The following is a 12,568-nucleotide window of genomic DNA, read 5'->3' on the forward strand; positions in this document are numbered from 1 at the left end:
CCTTTTTCGGTAAAAGGGCTTAGGTCATGCATTGTGGCATGTTCAATACAATCCCAAAAAAAAAAAAAAGCTAAATAAGTCTATTGATTAACTGTTTAACTGTGCTGGATCACTGAATGGTCAATATTAGCTGTGAGCTTTGTATCTGTGAGCTGAATGTGAAAAGGGATTTCCAGCCATTTCTCCAGGGCCACATCCTGGCTCCTGTCAAGGACCTTTACATTTGCTAAGGTTTATGATACTGATTATAGCCTACCACTGTGGCAATCTAATGCAGTTTTCCTATTAATTAAATGCCATTTGTTCTGTAATATAGATAGCAAGACGATAATCAGGGGAGAGACCACATAGATTGGATGATAAGATATTCCTTCAGTCATTAACATTTGTAGCAGTGTCCTCCCTGCAGTCCAAAGCCCAGCCTATATATTCTCTGGACATAGTCTTTTTAAAGTTAATTAATGGCATCATTAGGAGGCATACTTAGAGACCAAACAAGTTTGCATCTGTGAGTATATCTGTTCAGGCAAGAAGTCCTTGTTGCAGTCCTATTATCTTTTATGAGGAAAAGAAAAGTGTTCATTTCAGCAGGGCTTAAACTGTTGCTCATTAGTCCACATTGTAGATTCTGAGTTTCAGTGAGCTTGGACTCTGACAGCATTTTTGCTGTATTTGGTTTCATTACATGCACATTTGCATGTGTCTGCATCTCTTGTTTTTCAAGCTTGCATATGGAGATCTTTATGTATTTTGGTCTCATTTCGGTATGTGTGCATGCAGCGGAGTGTGGTGGCAGTTTCAAGGGTGAGTCTACAGGGCGTATCCTCTCTCCTGGGTATCCCTTCCCGTACGACAACAACCTGAGGTGCACCTGGACAATTGAGGTCAACTCTGGCAACATTGTCAGGTAACTGAAGTTGCTACTAACATGTTTATATAGCACTTACAGTTTATGCATATACTGTATATCCATTATAAATGAAAAATTGTTTTCTTTTTTTCTTTGTATAACTCCAAGCCATTTTTAACTTTTTAGAAAATCATTATAATTTAGAATATTTTTATGGAGATGTGCAATAATTTGTCAAAATTTCCAAACTGTATTGAGCACCATTACTCATAAAATATGGTGGTGTGGAAAAAAAACATATAGTTGGGCCTTATATTATTAGTCATGTAAAGAAACTAACATATCAAAAATAATTTTAAACCAACAGTGGGATACTAGATTTGTGTATTAAAAGTAAAGGGAATTTGATTGACGTTATCAGGAGACTGCAATTTATACAGGAGGAATTTGCGTAGAACTGAGCTGATGGGAGTTGATTTAAACACATCTTAAGTTATCTGAGGTCATCTTAATTTGACTTAACTTCAAAAGACTTAAAGAAGAAAATAACCTATAGATGTTACTGAGATGTTGTAAAGTTCAGTCAGGATTTTAAACATGAAAACAATTCCTCTAAAGCTAGATGTCATCAAGAGAAACAGCCTGCAGCCGCTCCATTAACAGTGATTGGGAGAGGGACTTTGTAGTTACTGACAGCACCCAAGGGAATTGTCCCGGGACATGGAAGCATTTTTTTGTGAAGTAAAACTCATTTTGGCTTACAGGTCGAAGTAAACATGGTATGATTCATAAAGTCAGCCACACATTCTTTGTCAGAGGAGCTGCTTCAGTTTATCTCTTGATAAGATTGCAGACAAGTCTCCACTCTTGTATTTCTGACTTTGACAAAAATTGATTGATGATACCAAACCTAAACTGAAATGCCCAAAAGCATGGAGACAGTTTCTAGATAGATCTCTCCTTTGAATTAAATTTTATTTCGCCAAGTTCAGCACCTATTTTGTTTTCCTTCTTGGAAAACCTTTTTTTTTTTGGTTGTATTAAGGATGCAAAATTGTGCAAGTGAGCACAGACATTATTTTTATCACAGCCAACTAAACGAGTGAATAAACTGTCACGTAAACTAAAAGCATCTCAGTCTCACTAATCATACTGTATTTTAAAGTAATGAAGTGACTTGACCTAAACTGACCTAACTGAACTAAAGTCAAAGTAACAATCTCCTGTCTTCACCTCTCCCAGTCTCCAGTTTCTTGCATTTGACACAGAGGCATCCCACGACATCCTGAAGGTTTGGGACGGGCCTCCTGATAATGAGATGTCTCTGAAGGAGGTTAGCGGCTCGCTGCTGCCTGAGGGAATCCACTCCACTCTCAACATTGTCACCGTTCAGTTTGAGACTGACTTTTACATCACCAAGTCTGGTTTTGCCATTGACTTCTCCAGTGAGTATGTCCTTCCGAGAGGTTGATGTATTGTTGGTGTGTACTTTCCTTTTGCTCTTAGTAAGGGTCGTTCGAAAGAGCTGAAAAACATCAGGATTATTACCCAGTTTATATGTAAATGTAAAGGTATGTCGAGATTGTTTACTGTCTGAAGATTCAGGAATGAGTCATAATAAAATTTATTTTCTTTTTTACAGTTTAAATACATCTTTACATAAATACATACATTTGATTTCTTTTGACTGCCACTTAATATGGCACAGAATATATTTACAGATTATCATCACAGACTGTAAGTGTTGTCACCACAGTGCATGTTAAGCATGTAAGGAGTATATTGAAGCTTCATTCCCTGTTGACTTCTAATCAGTATGTCCCCAGATGATATCAAGTTATCAAACTGAATGATGGTGTTTTTTGATTTTGTCATCTCTTCATGTCATGTGGATCTCTAAGCATTTTATGTAATCCTTAATTGTGTCTTGATGAGCAGTGATAATACCATGTATTTCACACTTCACAGTACATTCTCACTCGTCTACATGTTCTGCTGATGAGTATTGTCAAAACCAAGCGCCTGAGGGTAGCATTTCCATAACACCTGATGTATGCCATGTATGATGAATTATTTATTTTTTTCATTCTCTTTAGTATACAGACATGGCAGCCTAATGTAAAAATCAGGGACACAGGATTCACTGCATGTGTTTGAAGCTGGAATCAATTCTGGAGATGCATACTGTACTTAAATACCTGGTTTGCCTAAGGCAAGTGGTTGTGAGAACCCAAAGGACAATGGTAGCAGTAGTTGTAAAATATAATAAAATATAAAAAATATAAAAATTGTAGTAAAATATATTCATATTGTTAGTTTAGATTTCACGTAAATATGGAAATGTCCTCGACGGCTACGAAATAGAAGTGCCAAATGTTGAATCTGGTTGTGTTAAGTTAAACTTCCTTAGACCTCTTCAAAGACTGAAATGTGAAGATAACCATAATTCTGGGGATGAAGTTACACTTATATTCATTGTCTATGTAGAATTGAGGTTAAGTGTCTCTTTATTACAATGTGGATCATTATGATCCCTTGTTTCACAGATGTTAAATCTTATTGACTGATTATTTTGCACCTACATTTTGAAATCAGATAATCAATTATATTATGCTATGTATATCATCTGTGAATCACTTCATATACAATATGATCACCATTGCCTTTTAATTCACATTTGTATTTTTTATCATTTTCACTTGATGTATTTTTGCTAGATGTAGTTTGTATTTTGGGAAAGAAGCAGCAACACAATGCAATATACTTAACTTTGTTAAATCTCTCAGTAAAGCCTGTCAAGATAGGAATATTTGAAGAATCCATCAGGTTTTACCAGATCATTCCTGTAGCTATGGGCTGCTGCACAGCTGTGGTTTAGGAAAACAGATTCGGAAAACACGGCAGGATTTTGACTTATATCAGTTTAGTAATCTGCTCTGTGCTGTAACACTGTTTGAGCTACAGTTTCAGCGTGACAGCTGTCTACCATCGATATGAAACTGTGTTTGTATGTCTGCGCTCTCTTGTGCTCATTGATTCCCTGTACATTGCATGCACTTGTGCGTTGTATGCGTGAGTCACATGAGCCTGTTTGCCCTTCAGGTTCACTTGCGACAGCCTGCAGAGATCCAGGTATTCCCATGAATGGCAGTCGCAACGGGGAAGGACGGGAGCCTGGTGACTCAGTGACCTTCTCTTGTGATCCGGGATATGAATTGCAGGGCGAGAGCAGAATCACCTGCATCCAAGTGGAAAATAGATACTACTGGCAACCCAGCCCTCCAAGCTGCATCGGTGAGAGAGAAGGAGATGGTGTGAGTTAGAGAGAGAAGGGGGGATGTGTGGAGGAGATACAGAGAGGTATATGGATTGAAGGAGAGGGGGAGAGAAGGAAGTGTAGGGGATCAGAGTGAAAGAGAGATGGTGAGAGGCAGAGGAAGCAAGGGAGTTTTTCTATTAACTGGCTGCAGCAGAGACTATAATTCTCTCACTGATGTCTTAAAAATATGTTGAGGATAAACAAGACTCTTCAGAAATGTGAGTTTTTGCCAACCCTTATGTAGACAAATCCACTTGTGTATCCAAAGACTGAGTACTCTATAGTCTCCCAACATGTTGTCGTATTAGAGATTAACAGCTAATTACTTAACAATGCAATTAGAAATAATTACACTAAGTAGGTCCAAAGAAATCTAAATGCTCTTGAGTTGCTGCCAACTGGTTTAACTGAGTTTTTTTCTGGCCAGAGAAGATCTAGGCATTTGGAGGTCTCACAATGCAATTACAAGATCACACAATTCAGGATAATGTAATGCCAGAAGAAGCAGTTTCGTCTGTTTGAGTCGAAACTTGATGTAAATATCAGGTGCCCTTATACTACTACGAATGTTATCACACTAAATAAGAGCAACATACTCATCAGCGTGTTGCTAATGCTTCTAGTATTGAAACTGACAGCTGATACTTTTCTTCAAATCCACAAATGAGAAGTAAAGCTTTTTGTGAGGCTTTGAGAGTTAGGCACAAAGAATTCCTCTGACAAGCTCAGGCACCAAAAATGTTATTAAAAATCCCATAAACATGAGTACAGTACAGTAAGATATAATTTTTCCATAGTCGTTACTTGATTATTAACTTGTCTTAATATCTCGTTAGTTTAATATGTTTCATACAGTATCTGCTTAATTTTTGCAGTTCCATTGAGATCCAGGAGTCATGTACTGTAGCAAAGAACAGTTGAAAACATTATCAAGATTATTTACATAAAGGAGCAATTAGTAAAATGTTTCCATTTGTGACATTTGGATTGTTGAGAGAGCTGAAAAAGTCTTGATAAATGGAAAAGCTGAGATCCATTTTAAGAAGCAGAGATGCATGTTGTTGCTTGAATAATTTATAGTTAGAAAGTTTATTCTCCATATTTGTTGAATTGCATATTTGTTCTCCATATTTATCAAATTTTATTCTTGCCTGAAATGTACAACTTCTTAATGTAAAACCTTTTTTGTGAGTGTTGAGCTGACCTATTGAACACTGATTAAAACACTTTATAGGCCACACCAGAGATTAATTGGGAAATGTACCAGAAATGTCCAGTACCTCAGTAAGTAAGTGTCAAAAAAATAGCTAATGTCATCATAATGTGGGAAAACATTGGTATAGTCTTACTAATGTTGTTAGAAATGGTCTTTGATGTCACTTCAGTATCTGATGGTTGTTGCAGATAGAGGTTGAGAGAGGTTATAGAATTTGACTCAATTATATTTAATGACCTAGAAGTGCTCATACCTTACCTGTCTGAACTGAAAGAACTGAATTCAGCTCAGCCAAAGACGTTTGCAGCAGGGCAAGCACATTTAAAGACTTTCGTTGGGATCACTGTATGCATTTTTTTCATCCACCTCTTCTTCCTTTTTTTTCTTTTTCAAGCACCGTGTGGTGGGAATGTGACTGGATCTTCAGGATTCATCCTCTCTCCCAACTACCCACACCCCTACCCCCACAGCAAAGACTGTGACTGGCTCATTGCTGTCCACTCTGACTATGTCATCTCATTGGCTTTTATCAGGTAATATGAGAGGCTACTATGTCCACTTTGCTTTGTTTAGTTGCTTTTAGTCAAAACATAAAGCAAAACAACATTAAATGAAATTGAGGGTACACTAGATGTCTACAGTATATGGCCAGATGTAAATGTGAAAAACAGGCACATTTGGTCTATTTGTATTTTAAAGCAAAGGGGTTCCTAATGTATATCTAAAATAATTATTAATAAAGGATATCCAGGAATTTAAGGTTTCTACAGAATTTGAACAGTGAATCAGATCAAAAAAAATACCAGAAGACAGTGAAAAAACAGCGTTGTCCCTTAAGTACACGGTCCAGTGGCTTACAAGATGAAGCTTTCCCTAAACCTGTGTTATGTTTGTAACCTACCTGAAACAAAATGGAGTCAGATATCAGTGGATGCATGGCAGCTCAGGCTGTGCTGTGGAATTGCTTGTTTTCTGCGGTGGAACCAGCTATAACATCAAGGTATTGAGCAAAGTTGGCCATGTGTGTTAAGCAGAGAACCTGAGTTTGAGTTTTTCAGGTGTGTTGGGAGATAGGGGAGAAGCCGCAGTGCCTCTACAAACATCTAGAAGGCAGGTACTCCAGCCACTTTACTGGAACGTGGTGAAACAAGATTTCTGGATGAATACTGTATATTGCAGGCAGAGATGTGATATGAGTGCAGCTCATTTCTTAGGCTGAATGATATTCAGACCATAGGCTTTCCATTATTAATTGCAATCTAAGCATGTAGCAGCAATACTGGCAGAGTGAACTCAGATTGCCCTGAGGGAACTTTTCATGCTTTCTCTTGACTGTTGAGTGTTATTTTTATAGTCTTTTTATGGAGGGCTAGAGAAGAGGCACAGGTACATTGGTTCTTTCTGCACTCCCACCAACTTTTCCTCTTCTCAAGTCGGAGAGAAATTCACCACGTTTCTTTTTCAACTTTGTCCTTCAAAACAAACATCTAATAGAGTTAGCACAGTGCTGCTTTCTCTCTTGGGAATGCCAAATGAAAGGATGGAGTTATGATTTTAAATTGGAGTTGCCTTGATCCAACTCAAATGCAATTATCTCAAAGCTATTTACATTTTTGTCATAAACCGCGCTCATTATTTTGAAAACAAATGCTCCTCTCTCTCTCACTGCGGCATGTGATTTGATATACAGCACTACAATATGAAACGATCTTTTCACACTGCATTGCCACTGCCGTCTGGGAAGATTTTGTGCCACCGCAGTGTCACAACAATTTAATCTCTTCTCACCTCTTGGGGGAGATATCTTTTTTTATCTCTTTGTCTGGAGATGCAAAACAAATCGCTTGGCATGACTCACTTCTAGCACTGCGGTGCACACTCAGTTTGAAACCCTAATGCATTTGAAATCTGTCATACAATCTGTACAATCTGGTGGTTAAGACTTTGCAAAATAATAACTGTTTTATCTCTCATTTGTCTGTTTCTTTCACTTGTCACAGCTTCAGTATTGAGCCCAACTATGATTTCTTGTATATCTATGATGGGCCAGACAGCAGTGCTCATCTGATTGGCAGTTTCCAAGACAGTAAACTTCCCGAGAAGATTGAGAGCACCTCCAACTTCATGTACTTGGCATTTCGTAGTGACGGCTCTGTGAGCTACACCGGCTTTCATTTGGAATACAAAGGTAATCTGAAGTCCTGTGCAAGTGGGATTCTGTATACATTTTCACAGAATATGTTTATGTATTACAGCAGGGGATTTTGTTCAATACATAAATAAATGAATTAGAAAAGAAAGTCTTTGAAGTATACTACTGTACAAAATTACTTTATCTAATGTTGATGCCAGCTGTGAGAATAGCCTCAGATTCACCCCTATCCATTTCCACCATGTTTACCATACTATTTTTTAAAAACAGTTTACTTAAATCAAACAGACCCTTGCAGCCTGTAGAAGTATTTATACCTATCTCTGCTTAATTAGAAACCTCTCTGATTTTAGACAGTTGTCACTGTTCTAAAAGCTTTTTTCTTTTGATTGGCAGCAAAACTGCGGGAGGCATGTTTTGATCCAGGAAATGTGATGAATGGCACGAGAATGGGTACTGACTACAAGCTGGGATCTATGGTGACATTTCATTGTGAGGCTGGCTATCTGCTGCAAGGCTACTCCACTCTGACGTGTGTCATGGGCAACAGCAAGAGGCCAGAGTGGGACAGAGCCAAACCAAGCTGTCAAGGTGAGAGGCAATCCTTCAACAATAACAGAATACCTTAGTTGTAGAGAACTGCACTCCAGCTGTTTGGTCAATATTTGATATTATTTGATTCAGGAATGGTGCTGTGTGAAAATTTGTTGAAATGTGATGACGCCACAAAAGATAAATTACACTATACATATTTGAGAAGCTTGATAGTTCATAAAGGGTCCTAATAGTTAACTTTTAACATTTTGACAAATTCTTGACCCCCCCCCCCCAAAAAAAAAAAAAATATATTTATATATATATATATATATATATATATATATTTTTATTTTTTTTTTTTTTTTTTTTTAACAAAGGCTCTATTATCCTAGCTTTTGCCAATTGGAAAAAATAATATTATGTTAAAATTTCTATCAGTTTTTATACCACTAGCCCTTCTCTGAACTACAACCTGCCAGATGCCAGGTATGGTTTCCAACAACTGAACCCTATCAGTCTAATCAGACTAAAGTATTGTCCTTTAAGCACAGTAAACACAGATAGTAGCAGGATCTCTATATACACATAAAATTTCAGATTATCAATTGACCAACCAATAAATCAAAAAATAAACATAAAACCTGCAGTTCCAGTAAATCTAAGCAGTAATATTAGTATGAAACAAATGATCGGTGAACAAAAGCATTGTTAATATATTAATGATATGCATGGCCCTGACTTCACAAGAAGTGAAGCAATCTTTGTTTTGAAGTAAAATAAAAGAATTAAACAAAGTATAAAAGCCACAATTCTTGTTTGCTGAAAGGATTTTACCTGGTCCGAAGAATTAATTTATGTAGAAAACTAGCTGTATTTGAGGCAGTCTCATAAAGTATTGACATAAACTAGTTGAAAACTAGGCCATTTTATAGTTGCAGGAATTTTATAGTTTTACAATTTCACAGATTATTGCAAAGAACATAATATACCAGATATTATTGTTCATTATTATTATTATTATTCATTGCCAAATCTAAAATGAAGGTATTTCATAGAGCTTTGCAGCATCACACTAATCACAGTATCAAGGATAGAACTGAGAAAAGATGTGAGGAGTTTCAAGATAACAACCCAGCGCTCAACCTCTAGTAGCATTACACCATTTTTAATAGTCCTCAAAGTATTTAATCGGACAAGGTTGAATAAGAATTCAGCTCTCATTTTCAGCATTGGAGAATGGAGGCACCCACTCTCACACCAGGGAACTGTTCATTACTTTTACAGTTGGCACCTGTGTAACTTCACTGAACAGCCCTCAGGTTATCTGCTTTACTGAATGGTCCATCAGCAACTCAACATTTAATGTTTTCACTTTGAGACCAAATCTGAATTGATTACTTAACTGTCTAAAGGCTAAATCCAAAGGCTTCAGCTGCCCCAACATATGGCCTGCTCCTGTTTCTTTACATTATTTAGCAATAAGCCGCAGCTGATAATATTTCCCAAACAAGCAAAACATGAACTTTACTTTAAAAAGTCAGTAACTGTGGACAAGACTGATTTCTATTGTATTTTTTGTTGTTAAAGGGTATTAAGGACAGCAGTAATACACAGACATGCTAAAAAATCTGCCTAGTTCATGTACTCAAATCCGGTATATGTACAAAAGTTCTACATTTCAGACCATGGTATTTTCTTTTCGAAGAAGACTACAATCCAGTAAACATGGATGTAAAAAATGTTTGATTGTAGATATTCAAAAACATTGGCTTTGCAAATCTTTTATGAGGAAGGAAATACATTCAACATGTTTGCTAGACCTCAAGGATACACACAATGCATTTTGGGGAGTAACTTTTGTTTGCAAGAAGACTCCACAGGACACCATTGAAGGTGCTATATGTAAGTTTTTACTATCCCTACCTAGCCAACGTTAGCAGCAGTTTACCTACCAGTCTAGAAGAAACGTTGTGAATTCAACATCAAACTTCATTCCTTCTATTTCTATTACTTATTTTCTTCTACTGAAGTTAGCATGCTAACCAGCTAGCCCCAGCCTGGCCCATCTCGTAATACTACTTTGCGATATTAAGTCTCTGTAGCGTCCAGTCTGCCCTCAGTCCAACAGGAGAGGATGAAGAGGTATAACAGCTGTTAATGCTAACGTTGGCTATATAGCAATAGCAAAAACTAACGGATAGTTCCTTTGAGGAATCCTTATCAAAAATTAGTTTATTATATTTATGTATCAAAAAAAGAAAAGAAAACTATGGGTGTACATATTATTAATCTTTTATTTTTAATTTTTATTTTAATATTGATTTGATACAGGCCTCAGAAATCTAGTACTGCTTGGGCTTTAGTTGTAACCATAGGTCTGATGGTCATGTTTTACATTTCTTTTGAATCCATGGTCTGTCCACCTTTTAGTATTTCACCTAATACATGAAGTGAAATAGATTTGTTTTATCGTGCTGTGATGGTTCAATTAGCTCCCAAGTCTGTTTAAGTGAAGTGGATTACATGGCTGGGTAAATGTCCTTCAAATGTAATCAGTCAAAAATCTAAAGACATTGAAACTCCTCTATTAGCAGCTGCAAATACTGTAGGGACTTCTCACATTTTTAAAAAGGTCACATATAACAACAAATTATGTGAAAATTTAGCATTTTGAGGATTTTCTAAGCTCTTTTGAAATAAAACATTATACAATGAGATCATAGGTTGTAAACTAATACTCAATATCATACCAACAAAACACACGACTCCAAAATTTGAGCAATAACTTTTTCTGGGCATTTAGGTTATTCCTACTCATTAGTCTTTTACAGAATACAAAATAATAGATTCAAGATTCAATACAAGATTGTATAATGAAATCACAGGTGTTGCAGTGTGCCCACTTCTCCTTAGAATTACTCTTACCTGTCAGACTGAAATCGTTAAAGCGTATCTTGAGAATGCCCTCCTTTCCTTAGTGCTGCTCTCATTTGCTTTAGATTGACAGGTCAGTGTGACCTCCTTCCCTCCAGCGGCATTTTCAAATTCCTCACCCACCATGGCACTGTGGCTCTCATTCTGTCTGACAAATCTGCTTGAATTAGAATCCCACTTGCCATCATCACATATGTTTGATTACATGCCTCTTGCTGCTCCAACAGCCAAATGCAGATAAATGCTGATTCATCTTTCTACCTTAGTGCCTCTGATCTCTTTTGTTCATCTTTTCCTGTGTTGATCAGTGAAACAGCAGTGACATGTGCATTGTGTGGGCCACAGGGGGTTCAGAGCAGCTGGTGACAGCTTCCTTCGACAAATGAGTGCGTGTTTGTTTACAGTCGAGGCTCCCCCACCTGTTGGCTTGGTCCATGATGTTTGAGGCAAATGCATTAGAGGGCCTCTTGGCAAATTAGATACATCATTAACATCTTAAGATTGACTCTGAGATGTGACGCAGGTGCAGGACAGTGCACAGCTTATATTAATGAACCTAGTTGCCAACTGAATATCTGCTGACACTATGGTGATTGTGCATGTATAAGTTAATTTACTACAAACATGTAATGGTATGATTTTTGGTTGAAGCTAGTACTTTTAAAAGGCAGGTGTTGGTTCCCCTCTTGTGGATGGGGTCTTTTTACTTTACTGGGGCTTTAGCAGCACAAACTGTATTACTGCATAGTAACTTAAATGGATAGTGTTTTCTGATGTTCTAGTCAATTAAGATTCTGAATAATTATTTAGCAATTTCAGAACAAGAGCATCTGGACTTCTGATGTACACAATTTGCTGACAGAACGCCTGTTTTGGCTGAAGAGCTGAATCTTAAGTTTCTCTAAATATGCTGCTGGGCGATGCGGGCTGATTAAAGTCACAGGCGTGTGGATCGTTTTTGATCGTGTGTTTTCTTGGTTGGTGGTGATTTTCTGTATTTTGAAAGCAAAAAGTACTTTTCCTGGCTGGTTGTTTCCCTTTTGGGTTTTAACCCTGTAAACAGAACTCAGACTCCTCTTTCTGTCTGTTTATAGCTCACTTTCCTCTTGAAAATGTCCCCAAAGTGTCTCTCAATTGTCAATTTATTTTGGTATGCTGGCCAAAATTACATTTGTCAGCAACTGAAAGTTCAAAGGTGACTTTTCATCTCATTTTGTTATATGAACTGCTTACCTGTGCACTTGGGCCAGTTAAAATGGATTTGCTGATTGTATTTTATTGCCTTATTTCCCCCGCTGTTGTAAGCTGGTTGGTTTCACATTTGTTAACTGTTTTCTGTTGCTTCCCTTCCTGCCCCCGCAGCTCCCTGCGGAGGTCACTTCACAAGTTCAGAGGGAACTGTGCTGTCCCCAAACTATCCACATAATTACACCAGAGGCCAGAGCTGTGTCTATGACATCTTCGTCCCTGGGGACTTTGGTAAGCATTTCAAGCATTATTTTCACAGAGTTTCAGAAAATTGTTACTTATAGTCTGTTCAACAGCTGCTTATAGACCATA

At 37.4% G+C, this 12,568-nt stretch overlaps 1 protein-coding gene across 5 annotated transcripts in view; it reads left to right on the forward strand.

Annotated features, from left to right (window-relative positions):
• Window positions 1-12,568, forward strand: part of LOC120784015 (CUB and sushi domain-containing protein 3-like) — a 160,438-nt gene that overhangs the window by 43,627 nt on the left and 104,243 nt on the right. For all 5 annotated transcript variants that reach the window (XM_040117427.1, XM_040117423.1, XM_040117425.1 and 2 more), the window contains exons 21-27: window positions 781-907; window positions 2,093-2,295; window positions 3,953-4,144; window positions 5,780-5,918; window positions 7,386-7,573; window positions 7,934-8,128; window positions 12,371-12,487. In XM_040117427.1, coding sequence (XP_039973361.1) covers window positions 781-907; window positions 2,093-2,295; window positions 3,953-4,144; window positions 5,780-5,918; window positions 7,386-7,573; window positions 7,934-8,128; window positions 12,371-12,487 — 1,161 coding nt within the window. The remainder of the gene's footprint in view (window positions 1-780; window positions 908-2,092; window positions 2,296-3,952; window positions 4,145-5,779; window positions 5,919-7,385; window positions 7,574-7,933; window positions 8,129-12,370; window positions 12,488-12,568) is intronic.

Source organism: Xiphias gladius, chromosome 22, assembly GCF_016859285.1.
Source record: "Xiphias gladius isolate SHS-SW01 ecotype Sanya breed wild chromosome 22, ASM1685928v1, whole genome shotgun sequence".
Taxonomy (NCBI): Eukaryota; Metazoa; Chordata; class Actinopteri; order Istiophoriformes; family Xiphiidae; genus Xiphias; species Xiphias gladius.